At 40.3% G+C, this 23,713-nt stretch overlaps 1 protein-coding gene across 11 annotated transcripts in view; it reads right to left on the bottom strand.

Annotated features, from left to right (window-relative positions):
• Positions 1 to 23,713, bottom strand: part of NTNG1 (netrin G1) — a 218,905-nt gene that overhangs the window by 24,254 nt on the left and 170,938 nt on the right. For 2 of the 11 annotated variants that reach the window (XM_079981441.1, XM_079981444.1), the window contains exons 7-9: positions 20,809 to 20,868; positions 14,276 to 14,443; positions 5,508 to 5,645 (exon numbers count right to left, since the gene is read on the bottom strand). The exons of 2 other annotated variants lie outside the window; for them this stretch is intronic. In XM_079981441.1, coding sequence (XP_079837567.1) covers positions 5,508 to 5,645; positions 14,276 to 14,443; positions 20,809 to 20,868 — 366 coding nt within the window. The remainder of the gene's footprint in view (positions 1 to 5,507; positions 5,646 to 14,275; positions 14,444 to 20,808; positions 20,869 to 23,713) is intronic. 7 more of the 11 variants (XM_079981449.1, XM_079981450.1, XM_079981445.1 and 4 more) reach the window with 6 other exon arrangements.

Genomic DNA, 23,713 nt, shown 5'->3' with positions numbered 1-23,713 from the left:
TTTGTCTGCTCTTCTTTGTTAAGATAGTAGTGTAGAATCAACAGATAAAAACACGGTATAGGGTGTTGATTCTTTGGTATAAATCCTATATTCACAAGGGTCATCTCTACTACCGTAAGAAAGGACATTGCAATAGGGATACAGGGAATATGTAAAGCACCCTTGACATTTTTAAAAAAGAACTTACTAAAACTCTTTACTTCCTTCAAAATTCCTTGGGATTTCTTCTCTGTAGGAACTTTCAAGTTGACCATAAAATGTTGCTGTAGGTAAATTTGATGGCAACCCTGGTCCCAGACCCTACCAGCTGTGCTTATTGAATGGACACTTTCATCCCCTGCCCCCGACTAACAGCAGGATAGCAGATAACAGCCACTGTCAATTTTCGGTAACATCTTCCATCCATGCTGTCTATGGTTACAAATTTGCCTTGAACATTTCACATCAGTAAATCAGTAACAACTTTATATTGCAGAGGTCCATGGATGCATGTGATGAATTAGGTGTCCTGTGGCTTGTAATCTTAACATCAAATTAAAATAGTAAGTAAAATCTGTAAAATAAGATATTGCATGAACATTATTGGCCCTTGAGGCATAATATTAATAAATTAAATCAAATGGCAGCAGACATATACAAAGCAACTAACCTAAACAGAATCCAGAATTCTGCAGATCTGGATGAGTTGTCAGATGCTGTAGCCCATGCAGTAGCTTGCACAGAGACCTCCTGTTTTGCCAGGGCACACAGATGTTGTTATTCTGCACTGATACGGGAGGTCTCCTTGGAATCATGATACGGATTTCTAACACCAGAAACCTCATAGGTATAGTTGCATATAATAACATCTAGTTGAGCCTTGCAGAAGCAGATTGCCTATGCAGATGAGAACTTGGCCTACAGGGGAATGTGCTGGAGGGATAGTTCTTGGGCAGAACCAGAGCTCTGTAAGGTATGTTTTAGACGTATCCGCAGCCACCAAGGAACCACTATGCATCCTATGCAATTGGCAGCTGTGTCTGAATGACCCAACCTTGTGAGCAGGGACAATTACTTAGATTCATGACAGAAGGCCAAATTTCAAATTGCATTAGGTTGGTGTAACAGCAAGGACTCCTCTTCAACATGCATGTGCCTATTGTAAATACAGCTAGTGTTTGTAGGGTTCTCTGGGCAGGCCCATTCCCTTGACCATGACTTCACCCCAAAGGACCTTCCACACTATCCTTTGTTTCTGAGATCAGCCTCACTGTCATTTTGCATATCCATCAAAGTACATTGACCCCAGTTATTGCATTTTGCCTGCTAGTAACACATAATCTTGTTCCCCTCCTCTTTCCTCTTGCCAATTAGGTTCCACTTATTCATTTGGTGTCTCTCACCATTCCTTCTGCCCCAGGCGAAAACATACTACCAATCCAATTTACATGCTGTTTGCTTCGTCAATTCTTCTTCCTTCAGAAGAATGCATAGTAATAAATATCTATATATTTTTTGCAATAGAACTGTACGTTTTGTTGATGTTAAGCTTTTGACTTTTATCCAAGTACTGATTTTCCAACATACTATTGTAAAATGTAACCTCTCCGTTGCACACTGTCTCTGAACTAAATATTTCATTACATATGTTTGTTAAGTTCATATGCATGCTTAGATGCAAGTGTGACTGAGGCCATGGGTCCTTATATTTCCTCAATCTCATTATACATTGGACATAGCCATGCATATCTCTCTCTCTCTCTCTCTCTCTCTCTCTCTCTCTCTCTCTCTTTCTCTCTCTCTCTTACACACACACACACACACACACACACACACAGCGCCACAGCTTGTAACACACACCTCACAGCAGAGCCACTGCCCCCTCTCTTCCCCGTTTTTGGGTTCTGCCATAAAAGAATACCCCCCCCCCCAGTTCTGCATAACACCAGTTCTCTGGCTCTGTCTTCATTAACTTTGCCCGTGCTACACACATTCTACTCGTTGTCATTATGGCTTAGTTTCAGCTGAGACAAGGATTTAGATTGAGTGTATGCTTTGCATGCTCATGCAAGTAATCTTTCGGGAGTCTTTATAGCACATTAGAGAGATGTTGCTGCTGTTGCTGTTCTTGTAATTTTCTGTACTACTATAATAAATTTCCTTGAGAAATAAATGAAGTGAATATGAAAAGGAGCTGATTATAAAGTTTACAGAGTCCTGGACTCTGAAAAATAGGGAATCAGGCAGAAGACCTATAGGTAGCACAAGCTGACATCAAAACACTTCAAAATTCATGCTAATTTGAAGGCTAGTTCCCGGTGAAATATATATATATATATATTTAATATTTTATGGGAAAAACACCACCTCAGATTTTCTGGCCACTCATCTGTCTGTCTCCTGTAGCCTCCTCTGAAACCCCTGGTCTGACTCTTGTCTTGGCTAAGTAAACTTTTTTGGAACAGGGGCTATAGCTTAACTCAATCCAAAGTGTTGATCAATTGAAAATGTCAGTGTGAATTTAATCAAATCAATAGCAGCTATTTTTACATGCCAAGGTCCCAATCCGGCTGCAGTTTTGGGCAACTATTAATGTGTAACAAATGGTGGACCCTGAAGGTGCTGATTTGCACCTTCCTTGAACTCTATTTACTGCTGGGGGTTTCAGGACAGATTACAGTATAAAAACAAATCAGAAACAGTACAACAGCAGCCTCTCAGTAACCTTAAAATATATCAAAATCTAACTGGATGTTACTGCACTGACAAATATTTAGATTCAAGACAAATGAGGTTTCACCTGGTGTTCCATAGGCATTGGGAACAGAACCAGTGTTATCAGGGGTTGTTGCTTACCATAACTTGAACCTCTACCAGCAGCTCATGTTGCATATTGATTTGCCTTTAGGCTAATGCTGTATGCAATACCCCCAACTTAATTGAACTTTGAGTAGCTAAAACTGCATTTGTTTACATTTGTCCCTTGCCATGGAAGCCCCACTTTCCCTTCTGTCTCTGCTGTCTCCCACATTATCAAAATTTAGTATGTGATGCAGTCAAAGTCAAACACCTTAAAGTGCCATATTTCCATGGGAGATATAGGCATACATGCAACTTTAGAGTTGGAGTAGTCTTCCATTATGTTTGATAAATGTATAATGAGTGGAAAGAAGGGACTTGCATTCTGAGGGATGGCGGTGTTCTGATATGAGAGGCAATTCAATGAAATCCTTTGTTAGATCTTGTGGAACCTTCAGCAGTTGCACTAGGAGCAAGGATGTAGTATTAAGGCTGGCAAGTTTACCTTTGCATATGTGCCAAAGCTACAAAACTACTGAAGGACCCACCAGTCCCCAAACTATTCTTGTACTTCACTAAGTACTTGAGACAGACAGAGGTAGCATGGGACAATTAATACTCTGCAGGAACCCACTTCCAGGTGTGGGAGGATGGAGGGACAGGATATTGATGCTAACTTGCCTAAAGGTTGCCCAACTCATGTAACCTTTAGTACACCATTGTAGATTTAGGATGCACCCTAACTTTAGAAGATGAAGGTGATTTTGCATGCTTGCTGGAAGATGAGGGGAAATGCACAGGGTGGAACTGGCAAATAGCCAATAAACAAGGCACAAATGAAAATACATTAGCATAAAGCACACAACATCAAGTAATGAACACATCAAATCAAAGCTTGTTCTTGATAATCCACTAATGGAGAGCTAGGCAAGATGCGTTTAATGAAATGTTTGCTCTGAATAGCTCACTCTGCTCCAAGACTTCCACTGCAAGACTATAGAAGTTGATGAATTCTAATTGGATAATTGCATTTCACCTACCTGAAAATCCATTCTTGTTTCTACTTCTCAATTAAGCTCCTGTTTTTTTGCACCCACCCTGCACTGCAAATGCACCTTCAAGCACCAGGAAGGCTGCACTATATTGGCCCAGTGGCACAGATAATCTTTCCCATGCTCAACAATGGGTGTGCCCCTTTGGCTCATATACTAGTCCCCTTCCCTCTTCTCTCCTACTTAAAAGTCCTTCCACCTTTCCCTTTCCAGTATATACTGGTGTTAGCATTATTTCTACACTGAGGTTAACACTTAACCATAGTTAGTTTTAACGATGGTTTACAAACCTGCTTTAAAGCTCCAGTTTAAAGCTAACCATGGTTTGCATTATATTTGAAGAATACTATGTTTGTGACTTTGAAACATGTTACATCTGCATGGCTTGGTGAACCACTTGGTAAGCAGACCTTTACTTAGGAGCTTCTCTGTGTGGGCAACCTTGGGACACAATTTCATATGGTCCTTGGCCTAATTTCATGTGAATGACAAGGAGGAATCTGGAGAAAAGTGAAAGCTCTGTCCCTGCCAATATTAGGCTTGGGCTCCTCCCAGGCTTTGGTCGCATCCATATACATTGAAAGCACAATTTTACCACTTTTAACAGTCATGGCTTCCCCCAAAGGATCCTGGGAACTGTAGTTCATTGAGGGTGCTGGGAATTGTGGCTCTGTGAGGTGTCCCCAACCTAATGCCTCTCAGCACCCTTAACAAATTACCATGACTTATGCCACATTCAATATGGTGTGTGACCTTTGTCAATGCCTTCCAATGGCTCCCATTCTGTTCAGTGTTTGCATGTGACAACCCCCCCCCAAAGTAGATTACCCCCTCTCCCAAATGACTGCAAACCCTCAACAGGGGGGAAACCACACATTTCCCACTCCTGCTCTATTGGAAAAATGAACAAGTAGTACTGTATTATTGGAGCGATCCAGAAAAAGATTTGCTACATAGATTTGTCTCCTACAGTTCAAATGAACTTTGTCACATTTCTTAGTATTGGGTTTTGAATGGTTAGATAATAGATAGTAAACCAGAACATCCACAGTTAGGGCTTTGTAGAGCATGGAGAGGGAAACTGTGCCCTTCCAGATGTTGGGGGACTACAATTCCCATCATTCCAGACCACTGGACATGCTGGCTGGGGCTGTTGGCAGTGGAAGACCAGCAACACCTGGAGGTTCCCTAAGCCTGTTACAGAAAGTCACAGCTCAATATATTAATTAAAATTTCTAGGGTCTAGGAAAGGGCAATGCAACGAAATAAACGTACATGCACAATTCTTCTCACCTTTCTGTTTTCAATATGCCTTTAGAACCCAGACACTGGTGATACAGCTCATCATACTTTAGTTGATTGTAGCTGACAAGGTGCATATATGTGCTATCTTAGTTAAAGGTTTCTCCAGGCATTAGCAGAAGGAAAGGGAGAGGGCACTACACATTCGCAGAATGTTGAAACGAAAGAAATTGCATAGTCAATTTGCTACCTTTTGAGTGCTTTCATTAAACTTCAGGTTGAAGGAGTTTTGAGACCTTGCAGAAAGGTTTCTCTTCTTTTTTTAAAAAAAGTGCTGAGGGACTGCACACATTGGCACAGAGAAGCACAGGCAGCAAAGGGTGGGGGGAAGGGGGGGAGGAGGAGGAGGAGGGCAGATGTAGGGCAGTTACTTACATTGACAACCCTGGTTGTGCCAGTTATATCCCCGCAGACACTTATCACACTTAGGCCCTGTTGCTCCCTGCTTACACTCACAAATTCCTCTTTCATTACAGCGATCATGGACTGAGCCAAAACGGCTACAGTTACATTCTGCAGAAACAAGACAACACATATGAACTTGGTACAGGGGTACAAGATTAAAAGTCATTCATTACTGATAGGGGTAACAGCAGCCAAGTTTAACCATAAAGGAAGATGGTTTGATAACGGCAGACTGCTGGAAAGTCCACTTGCTCATTGGTTTAGAACGGGGTTTTCCAAACTTGGGTCTTCAGCTGTTTTTTTGGACTACAATTCCCATCATCCCTGACCGCTGATCCTGTTAGCTAGGGATGATGGGAGTTGTAGTCCAAAAATAGCTGGCAATCCAAGTTTGGGAAGCACTGAGAGTATCAGTGTTCAACTAATGCAAAGGGATCCATAACTGAGTCATATCCCCAATCCAAGGTGGATCCCAGCAATGACTCCATTACAACACACCACAAAATTATTTGTTGTTGTTTACTTTAAAAAAAGAAAATGACAAAGGAGAAGTGAGAAAGATATGATAAAAAGATTGAAAGTGGGTCCTGTGTTGCAGTTTTTGATTAAAGGTGGGTCCCAGCTTGAACTACTGAAGACTACTGCTATACATTTAGGGTGGTATTCAGGTAAGCAGTTCTACTAGTGTAATTGACTTTTGCTGTGCAATGAAACTTTGCTCCCTCCATTTATCCTGAGGCTTTCTGAGGTCTTCCCCAGCCCTCCAGAAGGATCTCAGCATGTCCTTTGCATGCAGAGGGTCCTAAATTCAATCCCTGGCCTCTCTAGGTAGAGCTAGGAGAGACCTTCTGCCTTGAAATGCCAGAGAGCCACTACCAGGCAGTAAGCAAGTTGGACTAGGGTAACTGTCTGGCTTCCTAGATTCCAAAAGTACTTGAATTAGCAGAACTGTTTAGTTGGGATACCACCCTTAATGGTACATTTCCATGGTGGTATGAGCAGAAAATTAGCAGAAATAAAGCGAAGAATGAAGTCCTCAGAAGTAACTAACGGTGACAGCGCTTACAACTTGTTCTTCGCGTTTTTATATCATTTTAATGAATGTTAAGACAGCTTGCTATTTCAGGAAACATCAATAGACCATCAAGTTAAAGCTCGCTTTAAATTATTAAAATAGGTAAGACTCCACACTTGATGCTGAATATTTTCTAAATGGCAACATAAATGCACTTTACTAATTTCCAAGGCAGTCTTCCTTTATGTTTATGGGCATCAGCTTAATTTATTCATGGCATTTTAGTGATTGGAGTTTACAGGCTGTATTTTTTTTATCCTGCAATGTTAGTACACCTTTTAAGTTATGCCACAATATCCTACTTGAGAGAACTCAATGGGCATCAGATGAATGAGAGTGTCCCAGAGCCTTGGCCAATAATAACTTAAACCTAAGCCTGTCATTTTTGTTACCGTATTGAATGTAAAAACTTACGGATGTGAAATGCACAAACTTTGACCATATGAATTTTTGTGATAAGGTGTCTCTTATAAACACCACTGGATCAGTTTTATTGAACCTATTTTGTTTTCATATTTTATTTCTAGGAAATGTATGTTTTCATCTTGCACCCCTATTTGTTCTAAATCTCTGGAGTGCTTTGTTGCAGGGTGGGTGGGGGTGCTGCTGAAATAACGGCAGGCCAGATTACCACTGACACTCCCCCAAGTAGGCTGCTGGCAAGTCTATACATGCAGTGCAGTCACACTCTGTTCATATTTTTTTTCCTTCCTGGTTGGCAACTGGGGAGTCAGATTTGGTCTGGGGCTGCAGTGTATACATGCTGAGGGTGTTTAAGCAGAGGCTGGTTGCTGCCTCTGATTAGATGACCAACTAGGTATCTTCCAATTGTATGATTCTATTGCAAATCATTATTTTTCATATATATAAAAAATCAGGTTGTCAATGTCTGGAATACTATGTGATTTGCATCTTTCCTATATATCCTTGCCTTGTTTATCTTAATGTTTGCACTTCTGGTAGTTCCTTGAGGATCTGATTTTGATTGCAGATACACTTGTGTAGATAGAATTGAGACTTCAAGTTAATAATAACTTTCCCAACACCCCTGATATCTGCTATCAAATGCAAAGAGTGCGAGTATTTCTTTTTGAATTTAGAGACCATGCTGGGTGAACAGCTCTATTTTTTCTTTTAATCATTCCATTTAGATTTGTTCCCTGGGATTTCATTATGAATCCTTGAGATCAGAAATGACAAAACAGGAGGGAGAAACTGAGAGAATTTTAACATTGCAAATAGAAATGGGGGGTGGGGGAGGAGAAGCTTAAGGGGAAAATGTTTTGAGTAGCAAATATTGCATCTATAGCTCAGGATTTCAATTCCTACAAATTACAAATGGCATTTCCAAAGGAACGTAGGCATTTCCAAAGGAACGTAGGTGGTGGTTTGGAAAAATGTGCCAATTGAAATAATGATAATCCTGTCAGTTGGTTATCTGCAATACATTAACAAAGTTACTGAGAATTTTGCTCTTGGCAAAGGCATCCAACCATGTGGTATGTCACAGGAGAAAAAAGGGACAATTCCGAATGAAATTGATAGTCAGAACTTACTTTTAAATGGCTTCAGAACCAAGGTTGTCAGAGGTGGATAAATGTATTTAAAGTCAGATGTTTACATGGAAATAAGAGCTGATTGGCCTTTACCTCATTTAACAAATGGAGGGAGAAATTCTGTCATTGCCAAAGTCAACAAAAGTTTGGCATTGACTTAAATGGTGCTAGTATTTCACCTTGGATTCAGCTACATTGGCAAAGAAAGAGCATTTTATATGCGTTATATTCTAACACTGTGACACCAGATGGCGATGTGGAGTCAACCCGATTTCTCACACAAAGTTTATAACACATTTAACTGAAACGCTTCTTTGACTTGTCTAGATCCAGCCCCAGGCAGATTTCACTCGTGCAAAGTGAGTTATGTGCCAAGGAAGTATTAAGGACTGGACATTCTGCCCACATATGCAGCATGGCTGATCATTCCTGAACTGTCAAATGAGGCATCTTAGTGTGACACAAGATACCTTCCTGTGCAGCACAAGAAATCAATCACACAACTAATTGCTCCTATGCACCTTCAAATGCTGCTTGCACATTTTGCTGTTCTGGCTTTGCAGAGAAACGCAAACCAAATTATCTGTGCTGAGGCTGCCCACTGCATCTCCATATAAATTACTGTTCTGGGGTTGCCCCTTTGCAGCCAGGAGGTACCCCCCCGAACATTAACCTACACACCGCTGCAGCAAGTCATGTGATATGGCAACAGGAAAGTGTGAACACAATTGGGGGGAGGGACAACGCTGTGGCTATAAATCTGTTGCAACCTGTTTCATACTAATGCTCTCCTCATGAATGCAAACATGCACATAGATAGGATCAGGATCATGAATCTTCTGTACACGACTGTAAGTGCAGAAGCCAATGAGAAATAGTTAAATACAATCGCTCGACGGGCCTAATCAGAATGCAAAAACCCAGGTACCACTGGAACCTAAAAAAATTTGCTTCTGATGCTTAGGTTGCTGAAGACAGTAAGGAGAAAGTTTCTCCATCATCGAAGGGTGCTGATTTTTGTGGGAGCTGGGCCAACATCTCCATATGTTCAAGAAAGGGGACCCCAAGCTATGATTTCCAGATAGAGTTGAGCCCTGGCACTTCTCAGTGAACCACTGTCTGGAAGACCAGGGTCCTGCCAGTGGTGCACTCAAGTTTCTATCTCTCCTTCCTTCCAAGCTGGCTTTTTCCAAGTCCAGCCAGTTCTTTAGCTATACAAATAGTTAGGTTCCCTGCTGGCCTTGATCCGAAACTGTTACATAGGCAATTGGTTGTCCTCCTGCTTCAGAGAGCTGCTCTAAATGAGCCCCCTCAGACTCCACTAGCTGGGGTACTTGGTGCCCTTTTCTCCTGCCCGTTTCCAGTTCAAAAGGAGGAAGCTATGAGATAATTTCCTCACAGATCTCTGAAGCTAGGCACATACCTCTGATATCAGAAAGATAATTCCTTGTCTCTATCAAGCGCTAATTAGCAGATGATGCTCTGTTTAAAAGACCTGTGCTTGTCGGATGTGTTAATTGTATTGAGCAGGGCAGTATGAGCGGCTGTCTTGTTACTTGTCATACACACGTAGTTAGGATTAGTGCAGCATAATTAAGTTAAAAGGAATCAATCTTTTCGTTTCATTTAGCACCAAATGACTTTAAAAGGGATGTGAGCATTATATTGTATGTCCATGCATGTTTCTGGATGCTGTGTTCTTTTATGAAATAAGGTATTTGAAACTGTGCATGAGAGCAAAATAAGTTGTGATTGACACCTCACCCTACCATGACTATTTAAAAAATTTAGATTAATGTGGATCTGTTGTATTTTTATTGCACAAAATATACTTTAAATTGCTAAAATAAAAAAATCTCTCTGTATAAATGATAGAAGGCATTGTGGTAGATAGAGGAAATTCTAATCCAAGCACAAAAGTTTGTTTAAGTAATACAATACAGGGGTCTCAGAGGAGCAATTAAAAAACAACCTAGAACCTCCTCAGCAGATCATGGTTTTAAGACAGTTTGGTAGCTAATGACCATAGAGTGAGGCTATATTTATGATAAATGTTGATCAGGGAAATTGACAATGATGCTCCCTAAACAATGTCTGAAGGAAATGGTTGTTGCTGTAGTGTAACGTATTTTTTTTTGGGAGACTATGCAGTATATTGTACTTGACTAATGATGTTCTATTTGAAGAAAGGAATCGGCAAACAAGTACCATCTATAGTTTATGTGCACAGAATCGTGCATTGACAAGGAGCTGGAGTTGATGGCTGATTAGGAAAACACATTTAACTTCATGACCTTATGGCAGTCTTGCAGAATTTGTAACCCAACAAAGCTTGACAGCCTACTATGGACAAAAATGGGGGATAAGAAAGTAAAAAACAGTATCAACAGCAACAATTCTAATAATGCTGTGCTGCAAAAATAAAAAAAAATAGGGCTATCAATCCCCAGGCAGCCTACAATACAGAACTGGTAGGCTGAATTTGGTTTGGTCAGTCCAATTTATGAACTGTATTCGGGTCTAAAGGGCTGGTTTAGGATTTACTTCCTACATGGACAACTCTTCTGTGCAGGAAATTGCATGAACTCTATGTGTACATTATTACTATGCACAGTTGTTACCCTGCTGAGTTGTGGTAAAAAAGCTAGGAGTATGTTAACTGCAGGTGAGTTTCCTGCATGTGGATGGTGTGTGCTGAAAGTTCATCACACCTGAAGTGGCCCTATTCTGTGAAATTCTCTACATTTGTATTTGGGCAAAGCTCAGTTTTCAGTAATCTTGATCTATGATTGAGGTTTTGTCTAAAGCATTGCAACCAATGGAATCTAGTATGAATTGGGCTGTGTGAACAAACTTGTTCCAGGGGATCTACTCTACAATGGAAAATAGCTGCCAATTTCCACCTTTTTTGTGGTTTACAGGAGCACATATTGTGGCATATTTTAAAATCATTCTTTTCATTATTTTGTGCAGCTGGTCTTTACACCTGATATTTTCCTGTGGTCAATCTTATTTTGCTTTTGAACATTCCTGCGTATGTTTACACATATCAATAAGGGAACAGAAAGAAGGAGTACCAACATTGCTCTTGTTTTCAGATTCTGTAGGTTTGAGCAGATTTCTCTTTCATACAATGGAATTTACTGGAATTAAATCAGTTCCATATTCTGTGACTGCTCTATTACAGGGGTCTTCAACCAGTTCAAACTGAAGACACACTTTAAGAACATGGGATCCACTTACACATTTTCACTTTTGATTTATATTTAATAGTGTTAGTATCTCACCACATATCAAACCCTGGGGTATCAGCATACTATTCTTTTTTTCAATAAAAGTGAACCAATATTTCCTATATTGTTGGTCAAACTTTTGAACCCTTTTAATAGTTGTATCCTGTCTTTGATTTCCGGGTTATTTTTTAATTCAGGGGCAGGGGCTGTGGTCAATATTGAGCAAGAGGACAAGTCAGCAGTCATTCATGCTTGTGTTTTGTTACCAAAAAAGTATTTCTATCACTTCCAGTAAAATGAGTCACCTCCTTTATTTCTCTATCCCTTGTTACTGCCTTTTCCTCTCCCTACCTTCTGGCACTTTTTGTCCTCCATCACCTGCATCGCTTCTGTTTTCCTCTCCTCTCTTCTTCCATCTCCTCTTTGCTTCCTCCTTGCACTTTCTCAGTACTTTATCTGTTGTCACCACCTTTCACAATCTGTCTGTTTCCTCTTTCTCTCTGCACATGCCATCTTCTACATTCTCTTCACCTTCTCAAACTTTCTTCCTTTTACTTCATTTTACCTGCTCACTATTACATTTCTCCCTCCCTCTCATTTTTGGCTTTTTCTTTCCTCACTTTCTTCCAGCTTGTGTCACCTTCTCTGCCACCTTTAGTTCATCTCTCTGTGCCCTTTGTCCCCTTCCTAATGTCAACTTGCCTGAAATAAAAATGAGCAGGATTTCTCAGGGAGGTTCAGCACCCTCAGAACCTAATACAGATATCAGGGGTTCTTTGTTGCCCCTGTGTTGGATGATGATTTGAAGGAACTCCCCAGATTCTCCCTCACTGAATCAACGTAAGAGTTGTCATTTCAAAACAACAACCATTTCCCCCCTCTTAATTTGCAAAGTCTTGCCATCTTATAATTCTTTTTAAAAAATCAACTAAATAAAGCTAATTTGCATTCCAAATCAACCCTGACATACTAAAGTTGCATGCTTATTTGAGAATAAGACCCATTAAAATAAATGGGCGTTACTTCTGAGTAGACATGCATTAGATCTGCATATTAATTTAAGATTAATGAATTAATCTGGAGAGCTTAGTCTCCGCTCCCTTTCCTTCTTTACTTTTTTTGTCAGCTTCAGTAGATGAATTTCTCTCTCTCTCTCTCTCTCTGAACCACCTTCCTATCTGTCCTCTCCTTGTATCAATGTGTCTGAAATCAAATGTACACAGAATAAATCAAAATGCTTCGGTAACCTCACAACCTAATCTACACAGCAATTGTTTGCTGCTGTCCTCAGCCATTGAATAGGGAGTAAGTCCCCTTTAACTAAATTGACCTTACTTCTAAGTATTATTGGCAGGCAGGGGGCAGGTGCATAAGAGGCCTGAGTGTGCAAGATGCCTGGCTGCCTAGTCAATGTATAAAGCAAGCATTGCAGTGAACCCCTAGCCATGTCTACTCAGAAGGAAGCCCTGCTGAATTCAATGGGGCATATTCCCAGGTCAGCGGGATCGGCATTGCAATCTTACTCCTGAATGAACAAATGAGTTGACTGAAACTCTTCAATAATCCTGTGAGACCTGCTCTCCAGTAAACACATAGCAATCCAAATCAGGCTGTAAAGTCACAATCCTATATGGGCACATTTTCCTGGCAGTAAAGCCCCACAACTGTATACTGGGGAGTGTCCTCAGAAAATTGGACTGCAAGTGACAGCAGTACAACACCTATGCAGCAACTTTAAACTGAGAGTAAAAAGGAAAAAGGAAAGTCCTACCATAGCTGAACCCAAGTAACTTTTACTCCCCAAGTAACCCTCCTCTGGGAATCCAGCTGCAGCAAGAGAAATCTATCCATGCTCGTAATCAAAGGTGGTGATAAAAATCTCAAGGGGACTGGACCCAAAATAGAGGGCACCCCCAAAATTGAATATCTTAGGCATGGTTGCCCATTAAGCTCTAGTGGGATCCCCTGCTGTTCCTGTCCAACCCTTCTACTCCAAGTCAAGTGTGCAGTGGAGTAGCAGTCCTTACTAGTGAGCAAACCCTCACATTTGAAGGCTTGCTCTCTAGAATTGGGGATGCCTGGATTCATTCCTGCCCTGAGCGAGTGCCCCACCAGTGCCATCAACAGAAACAATACCAGCCCCTCTTATCTATGGTGAGGTATCCCATGGCTTCTGGGCATCCTGCCACAACCCATTCTGGGGCCATGGAAAATGGGATGGATAGCTAGGCAGCATGTTCCCAGTAGGGAGTGGGGAGGAAATAGCAGTAAGGCTGGGAGGGGCAATGTGGGGAGGAAACGCTCTTACATAAGGGGGGACAAGCTGAAGTCTCCAGGCTTTGTTGAGGAGTCTTGCTTTCATATGACCCACTTAGCATGGTCTTATGCCCAACTATGGGTCCTGAAGACCTGCACTCTATTATATGTACTGGGCTACATATGGGTGGGTGCTGTGATCTGTGAATCCTGTAATTTTTGATCCAGTTATATAGATTCTCCAATGGAATCCCATGCTGGTGTTTCAATGGCTGTAATGGCGGGTTTTGGATCCATTGTTGGGAACTGGTGATTTCTTAGGGGTCTAGACCTAGAGCAATTGGCAATATCAAGGGTTGTTTTTTTTTTTGAAGGGGGGAAATGTCTAAAATACTGAGGCATGGCCATCACAACCCTGTGTAGTCCTTATTCAAACTAGACACTTAAGGCTTAGAACAAATGCATGTAAGGTGTGCAGATTCTCCATTGAAAAAGCTCACTCTGGCTCAGCTGGTACAACGAAGAGAAACGTTGGAAATGTCTCGCTTTTGTACTAAAGAGGTCTGAACAGCTGAAAAAAGGCAGAGAACGAAACGCCAGAATTAGAATGAAACTGACCTATGCATACATTTTCATCGTCCAGTTTTGCTGCAGCATTTCTGTAGTAGCCCAGCCTGCACAACTCACAGTGCTGCCCTCTAGTGTTGTGTTTACAGCTCACACAAATGAATGCACTGAGCAGATCGATGTAACTGCACCGGTTGGAGTGGCCGAAGCATTCACAGTCTTGCAAGGAAGAACAAAAATGTACACAAAGGGTATTCTGCAGCAGTTATAGCAATTCACATGCTCTTTTTTAAAAAATAAATGAAGCATGAATAGATTATGAATGAACAGCAGCACAACATGTTAATTAACGTTACAGTAGCGTACATGGACAACCACAGATGTCTGACTGTATGAAGGTGGTATCTCTTTTCAGGCAGGTTAGAATGATTAGACATCCATTACATAGCACTGAGAGTAGTATTATAATCTGTAGGTCTAATGGAGCAGAAGCATTTGCAGCTGTAAACCTTTCATGGGTTTTGTGGGATGGCTTCTGTACAATGTGCAATCATAGCAGCCTCCTTTAAAAAATAAATAAATACAAAAACCCTGGTGATTTTGCCAGAAGCTAAATGCGTTATTGAGAATTTCTCATGATACATGTTGAAGGCAAAATGCACTTTTTTGGGTGGATAGGCTTGCCCTCCCCCTGAAGGACCACATTTGCAGCTTTGCTGTGCTAATTAGTCCACCTTTGCCTCTGGTGGCCCACGTGGCCTCCACAGGTTGGAGTGCCCTCTGTCGCAGCTGACACGTTTCAGCTATGACCCCTTCTGACAGACATGGCCTAGTCCTAGTAATCCATTCTCTTGTAACCTCTTGGTTAGATTGCTTTGTGGCATTTTATATGACGCGGTCTTTGATGGTCTTTAGTTAGTTCAAAATACAGTTACTAAGATGATGAGAATGGGTGTTGGGTTCATAGCTCATCAGTGCTTAAATAGCTGCACTGGCTCCCAATCAATTTCTAGTTCAGTTAAAAGGAGTAGTGAATTGAGCCATGCATGACTTAAGTCTTGGGTACCTGAAGCTCACCTGACTCTACTTCAGCCTGCACATACATTAAGGTAGTTTTCAGAGACTTTCCCTTGGGTATTCCACCATCTGAGGTGAGAAGGGTCTTTTTGGTGGTGATGCACCAGTTATGGAATGTTCTCCTTGGGGAGATTTATTGGGCACTGACTCTGCTATCTTTCTGGCAATAGATGAAATCAATTTCATTTCCCCAGGCCTTTAAAACCATATTCATTCCTGGAGAATCTGATTTTATGCTATGCTTATATGAATTTTTAATTGTCTTTAGTTTTTTATTGTTTCTATTTTGTTTCTATACGTTGTCTATCTGCCCTGGAGAATTCTTAGAAGGATGAGATAGAAATCCTTAAATAAATAAAACAAACATGTGTGGTATAAGTGGCGTTGGCACTTGGAATGTGAATGACTTTTATTTCCACCTTAATGTGTGGTGCCTCCCATCACATGTTCACTGACTGTTCCCCTCAAAATGCCCACCATGAATCGGGATGAATGGAACTGGGGGGATACTGATTGAAGATGTTTGACAGCTAAAGAAGGAAGTGGATGCTTGATGTACATGCAACTGCCTGTTTTGGTAAACCTTGTGCCCTGGAGTATCATGGAGACTTATTTCCTTCAATAGACCAGGTTCCGGGTGCATGAAAGTAAAAATTCAACATGTGAACTAACTCTTTAGCTATGGAGAAGTCATGGAAAACGCAAGATAGAAATCTGTCACTGGGACAAGGCATTCAAATGACAGGTATCACCTCTTGCTGATAGAAAAATGTAGCCCAATGCTTTCATATTTATGTCTCTGCTGCGTTGGACCAAAATCTTATGCTTGCTAGTTACTAGCTGCAACATTTTCCTCTTTCTTGTTTGAGTATAGAATTCTGACAGCTCTGTGATAACTCCCATATTTTATTTCAAATTAAGTGTTAGTTAGAATTACCAGTCTACATTTAAATAGCTAGATGAAGCCATGCTCTTATCATACTATATTAGGCAAGAATGCTGCATTTGCACAGTCAGCTTATCACATGAAATGGCTATACAGACAATGCAAGAGAGTTGGAACTCTCTTATTAAGTGCTTATGGGGAAGAGCAAAAGCTCAGTGATAGCTTTGTGTACAGAAGATCCCAGGTTCAGTTCCTGCCATCTCCAGGTAGGGCTGGGCGAGAACCCTGTCTGAAGTTGAGGCACTGCAGCCAGTCAGCGAAGACAAGACTGAACTCATTGGGCTAATGGTCTGACTTGGTTTATGGCAGCTTCCTAGGTTCCTATGAGGCATTTTACCAGTGGTGGCAGCCATATCAAGCAACGTGGTCATCACTGGGTTAGCAGCTGATTCACCTGACTGAATGACCATGGCCATCTTGGAGAGAACTTCTGGATATTGATCCTAATCAAGATGGGAGACTTGTAACAGTGAAGGGGAAAAAACGGAATGGAACAGAACCCAAGGCAACTTCCCCCAACCACATTAGCCTGGAACTTCCTGGAAGAAGAAAAAAGTTTTTCATCAATTATTCAATTTCTTAATTGAAGCTTTATAAAGAAGAGCTGTCCTTCCAGTTATGCTTTGAGCAGCTGTTGTCTTGAATTATTTTATTTTTTTAATACAGTGAGCCCCTGTTACCTATTGAGTCCTGTCTGATGACTATCCTCTCCTGGACACGGAATTAATGCATGTAATAAAGGCGGAGGAGTTTTCCATGACAGACCTCTTTCCCTTTGTGAATTTAAGAGAGTCATTTAGGAGGAAAACACTGGATTGTTAAGTACGAAGTCAATTGCTAATTAATGGCCGTGATCCTTGAAATGGCAAAGCTGCTCAGCAAATTATAATGTTGCCTCATGTCGCCTACTCTGCCTCTTTATTAGTGACTCTGACTTTTCAAGCACATGACTAAGAGTATTTTGGACATGCTGAACAAGAATAAAGCCCTTCTGACGCACATTCACTTTCACTTCAGGTTGGCAGTATTGGTTTCTCTCACCACAAGAGGATCTTTCATGGGGAACCTCACCAACATAAAGTAGAGTTATCTGCACATCAGGTTGGCAATGCCATGCATCTTTTACCTATCAAAGCCAGCCTTCTCTTAAGCAAAAATGGCAATGCAGTCCCACTTTAGAACCCAGACACCGGACATATTCCTTTAACTACCAAATCAGAGCAGTATGGGTAGGACCTAGCAAAGCCAAAGGAAAGGGGCTCTTTTGACATTCAGGTAACATATGATGGAGAAATAAAGGAATACTGTGAATTGACAGCACAGAGATACATTGTACAGAAAAGAATACACTTACCCTATTTTAACCTCAAATTCCATGCACAATATACGTTCATGCTCATTTCTCCAATATCCATGGGATCTGGCTTTTGCTACAACAGAGCAATTTCCTGTCATTCTGGCATGATTCACACTAAAACCACACTGGCCAAACTCATTGGCCAAACTCTAAGGCCATATTGCAAATAATTTCCACCACTCTGCAAACCAACAACAATCTGTTGCATAATTTTAAATTGAGAGGTAGTTAAAAGTTGTTGTTTTCAAAGAGTAGGTACTAAAAATTTCCATAGTGCTTGGAATATCTAAAATAGCATACCAGTCATTACAAGTGACAACCACCACTATACAACCTCTGTTACTATAAGGCATGAACAATATGAATATGAAGAGGGAGGCTGCCATCAACCACTTGAAATGCCATCTACAGCTGTTTCTGAAATGGCCTTAGGGGAATGGGAACAACTGTTCCCCCAGTTACCGAAAGAGGTGTGATGCTCTTTGTGGAAGAGAACCAAGTTGTTGGTTTTTCCCACGTGACTGGGAATTTCTGATGTTGCTGGAATAGCATGTCTACAGGTAATGGTAGAGCTCTGTCACCCTACTCCGGATACAAAATAGATAAAAACAAAAAGTTGAAAGGCATAAACTTCTTTTATCTGCACAGTTTCTGTAGCACTGAGCTAGAAAAGAAACAAATGAATTGGCCATCCATGCAACCAAGGAAATTTTGTGGACTTGTCTTTATACAAGCACATGTCAATATTCTGTAGGCAAATCTCGATATAATTTTAATTTCTTAGAATATAGAACCTTCTGAGAACCTTTATAAACCTATAATTATATGGCTTGTTGGTATGTCTGATTCAACTTAATATCATTTCACAACTTTATCTGTAAAGTTACAATCCCGCTCCCCAATTCGTTGAAACTTGGAAGAGGCCACCATTTATATCTCCCAGCATTCTGATACGCAGCACAGTGCCAGAAGACACAAAAGACACTCCCCCCCCCCTCACATCCAATTTGGTGCTGCCTCTTTCAGCAACCTGGTGGTGGTAACTAGGGGTGTGAACAACTACAGAAGAATTCAAAGGAAAATAGATGGTCCCCCCCACTTGGGATGTGTTCCATATTTGTCCCTGATATTTCTGCTCAGCTTTTCTCACTAGCTTTTTGATTTAGTTTGTTGTACTATTACAGACAAAAAAATGGTGTGTTGACTCCACTTTTCCTTCCAGCAGCCCATTGCGGGGGAGTGGAACTTGGAGTTTTCAATTTCAAAACAGCAGAAGGGAGAGGGATGTGAGAGCTCCAAAATGTTGTACAGTGCCTCTGGTCCACTTGTCCCACTTTGCCACAGCTATATCAGAGATATAACATTCAGTCCACTGCAGCAGCTGCTCAGGGACAAAACAGACTATGGCCCTCACTTCCCAAAGGGTTACACTTTACTAAGTTACAGGTGCAATAAATCCCTTGCAATATTGTTCCTCCTTTCCCTTCTTTTAATACTTTGTTAAGAACCACCTCTTCTGTTTTCGGTTGTGCTTAGCGGCTGAAGCAGCAATGGAGGGCTTGAAAATGTTCAATGGAAGGAAATCCCCCAAAACGAACATTTCCATTTCTTGCTACCATTGTAGTAACACTATCCTATGATGATATAAAAAACATTTTAAAGCCACTGTCCCCACGCTATATCAAACTTTCTTATTCTTCTCTTGTACAATATAAATATGGAAACAAATATATTTTTCATTATCAGCTTAAAATTTCTACATTAGAAATAATCCAGGTTCATAGTGTAGGTCATTTATCCATCCCCTGGGGCAAAACAAAGGTCAAGGGTTGTTGTTGTTGTTTTAATAAGCCCATATGCCTTGGCAACTCTCATCCCATGACTAAGGACATATTGAGAACAATAGCTTGGCTTACACAAATATTGCAATGTGTTGTTCACATGCTTAAACAAATAAGATTGAGAAGTGAAAAATAGCAAAAATAGTTCTGGTCTATAAATGACAGATGCTCAGCTGGGGCATACTGTCTGGGAGCTGTCAAGGCAATTGTGCTATGCTTTTAAAATGCCAATATAATTCCATTATTTTGATAAAATATTGAAACCATATCAGGGCACATGGAATCCGATGGATGCAGCCGGTTCAACAGGAAGTTCAAGACTAGAATTTCTACCAAATTTTGCTTAAAGCAAAATTCAAGGAAAAAACACACGATTCTGCTTAAGCAAAACAACCGAGGATGCTCAAGCAACTTCCCAAAAAGATGAGTGCAGTTTACTGTGTGTGTGGTGCAATACTGCTCACATCAGTTAAACTCCACTGAAAAAAAATGTAGCTACCAAAAAAAAATGGTGCAACGATTCATTTCAATGTACTTTGTGTGAGAATAATTTTTGGTGGCCTGTACCCCATGTTTCCATAAAAGGTGTGAGAAAGTTTCACTGCGGGGTGGGGGTCAGGGAATGGATGTTATATATCGGCTATAACATTCAAGTGCAACTGAACAGTTCCACAAGGACTTTTAACTGCATTCTCTTCTCTCTCAAACCCTTCAATCGGTTCAGGGGTTCCGCTAACTCTCCAGAACAGATTTAGGGGTTGTGTGGAGAGATGGGAAGGTGGGGAAGTTCTACTGCGCAGTTAAAAGTCCTTGTGCTAGTAGAACTGCTTAGCTGGCTACTGCCCAATGATTGTTTTGTTTGTCAAAGGCATATAATGGAATCAATTCTGCATGATTCACTTGCCTGTACTTTACTGGATTATAGTTTCTCATTTACTGTATCAAATTAGTAACACAATCTAGAGGACATTCTCCCCCCCCCCCCAACAGCTACAATATCATTCATAATAAATTCTGTCAAAAATATGATTGCTGTGATTTTATTTTAGAGTGTGTGTGTGTGTGTGTATATATATATATATATATATATATATATATATATATACACATACATACACATATAGTGGCTGCTCATCAGTAATATATCCCTGGTGGCTTACAAACATGACACAGCCTAGGAATCATTTTTATGTGCCCCTTTTGTGGTTCATGTCCTTAGCAATGCTTAATTCTTTCATTTGTGCTCACTAATGGGATGATACTAGACACCACATCACAGTTATTCCAGATTCATACAGTGCAATCTGTTACACAACACAGGACAAACGCTAGGAAACCACTGTATGAATGCAAGAATTCCTACCTCTTTTGTGGTTTGCAACTTGAACAGAAGAAACAGTAGACAAAGCTAATTTTGGAGCAACTGGATAGGTTTAAAAAATGAAGAGTAGATTAGGAAATTGTCATATAGGCACAAGTTTAAAAAACCAAACAGATGAATTTGTTGCAGCCCTATATAAACTCACATGGGAGTAAATATTTTGAACTAAATGGGAGTTTCTTTTGCATAGACATGTACAGGATTGCACAATTGGTAATACTGGATGTGGATATTTATGTATGATATATTTGTAAAATAAAACAGGTTTATCTAAGGAGTTAGGTATTCTGGCTTAAACAGGTGACCTCAGAGAACCCTCACTACTATAAATATAAAGTTAATTAAAACCCTGAACACTCACACACACACAAAATATGTTGTTGGGATTTCTCAGTTCCTTTTTCATAACATAACTTCTCCTGTACTTCCATGCCCTGATCAAGAGATATTCAATAACTTACTTTGCCAAACCTTTATTAGGCATTACAAATATAGCCCATCATAAAACATCCATATATAATTTAAAAAATATATATATACAAATTAACAGCCATGTAAACATAGCTGTCAACGTTTCCCTTTTTAAAAGGGAAATTCCCTTATTCCTAATAGGATTTTCCTTTTAAAAAAGGGAAAAGTTGACAGCTATGCATATAAAAATATGTAATGTGGATTTTCATTGGAGTTTCTTTCCACTAAATAGTGCCATTCACCAGTCTGAGAAATACTATTGATAAAAACTCAGCCACCGTTGCAGTTAGATATTCAGTAACAGGAATCTGCACATGGATTGACAACCTGCAATACAACAGGCTGAGGGGGGAGGAGTATCTAAGACCCCTAACTGTAGTGTTACAAATGTGTATGTGAGATGCTTGTACATCAAATATAAGTGGTCTAAAATGTAATCAGTGCTACATGTTCTGATGGCAACAGATCTATTGGTAGTGGAGGGGTATGGGGCTAATTCAGTCAGATGCCTCCTTCCTCCTGCTAAACTGGGGATTCTGAAATTTCGGTCTCCAGCTGTTTTTGGACTACAATTCACATCATCCCCTACCACTGGTCTTGTCAGCTAGGGGTGATGGGAGTTGTAGTCCAAAACAGCTGGAGACCAAAGTTTGCGGAACCCTGTGGTAAAAAAGCAATCAATCAGGGCTGTCAGCTTCAACAGTATTGGCCATTGTGTGTGTGTGTGTGTGTGTGTGTGTGAGAGAGAGAGAGAGAGAGAGAGAGAGAGAGCGCTTATTACATGCTTTTTTAGTTGTTTGATGCTTAGACCGTCCTACTTTATCATAAGCAATTGTAATTGTAACTGTTGCTTTTTGACAAACTAATGGGCTAAGCTAGTCACACAAACATTTGCAAACTATTCCCTATATGAGGATAGTTCTGTTCCCATTTTACACCATTACCTGAGCATCATAGCTGATGCTTGACCTCTCAGTGCTTAATGCTGCATTGCTCAAGATTCAGTGGGAAGTTACGTTGAAACCCAAGACCCTTTGCAATTAATTTGTTAAATAACAAAATCCATTAGACATGCTAAGTGAATCTTAATTCACTCAATGCCATCAATAGTCAATTGCTTGTGAAATACAAAATAAATAATGTGCTCTCAAATTCAGTGTCAATCTTGATGGAGAGCTGTAGAGGAAAGATCAGTTACTGTAACCTCTTCAAGGGACATTTGAAGAAACTTGTAAAATATAATATGGATTCCATGATTAAGGCAATTCTAGCTGTTAGTAATGTATGTATCTAGGGCAGGCTCAATTTCATCACTATGATCAAGGGCTAGGACTGCATTCATTCCAATCTAGCTCTCCAACAAATTGCTAATACATTTTGTTTTAGCTTAGAAGCTATTTCCTGGATCCTCTTTTGCTCATTTCCTCCTCCATCTGTATTCATTAGAGTTTAAAAGGAACATCCTGTGTATAACGATGGCAAGCTGTAGACCAATATTATTTGCTTTTAAAGAGGGAAAACAAGATAATTCCATGTGATATAATGAACGCGTTTACACCTGACTGAATGAATTTGCTGCGTAAAAGCTCCGCAGGAGAACAAACGTTTAAAATGATAGCATTTTAACTATATATGTTCTTCATTGTCTTTTTTATTTTTTTAAACCACACTCCATTCCCCACTCCCAGAATAATCATCAGGCCACAGTCTGACAGTAATTGTGTGTGTGTGTGTGTGTGAATGTCACTGGAATTCAGATGTGAAACTTGTGCACTAGGGATTTCAGAAAGAAATATTGCTGTCAGTGCTAGTGGAAATGTAATACTTTAAGCACACAAAAAAGGATACGGGATATGGGAAGCAACCTACAGTGTGACTTGACCTCTTGGCGGGGGGGGGGGGAATGGAGAAGAGAAAACTCCAGCTTTTTGAAGATGCTGCATTGTTCAAAGAAATTCCCTGAGAATACTGTTGCTACCACCACCATAAGTCTGTCTCAATGCAGCCTCAGCTCTGAATACCAACCGAAATAACATTCATTTCAATTAAGAAAACAAAGCAGAAGAGAGAGACATTAAGAAATGATTTGATGGAGACAAAAGAAATCTCTGGCACTCAAAAATTCTCAAAACTTATTTATCATGCAAACCTTGATGCCTATACAATTCCAGTCTTCTCCAGGGACTCATATTCAATTTAAGCTATAAAAGCGCTTATAACTTTGGTGAGGAAGATCTGTACATGTTATATAAAGCCTTTTCATGTAAGATTCATTTTTATGATAATTCCCAGTAGTTGTTTTTGGACAGTATACTTTTTTATTAGTCCCAAGAGAGGAAAAAATGTGTTTTGTCCTTTTTGCCATCATCTCAGATTCTATGAAAGCAGTTAAAAGTATAGACCAGTAGGAATTTTA

The sequence above is a fragment of the Podarcis cretensis genome (assembly GCF_951804945.1).
Source record: "Podarcis cretensis genome assembly, chromosome: 6".
Classification (NCBI taxonomy): domain Eukaryota; kingdom Metazoa; phylum Chordata; class Lepidosauria; order Squamata; family Lacertidae; genus Podarcis; species Podarcis cretensis.
The sequence above is the reverse complement of the archived record's forward strand: the minus strand, read 5'-3'. Positions and strand labels throughout refer to the sequence as shown.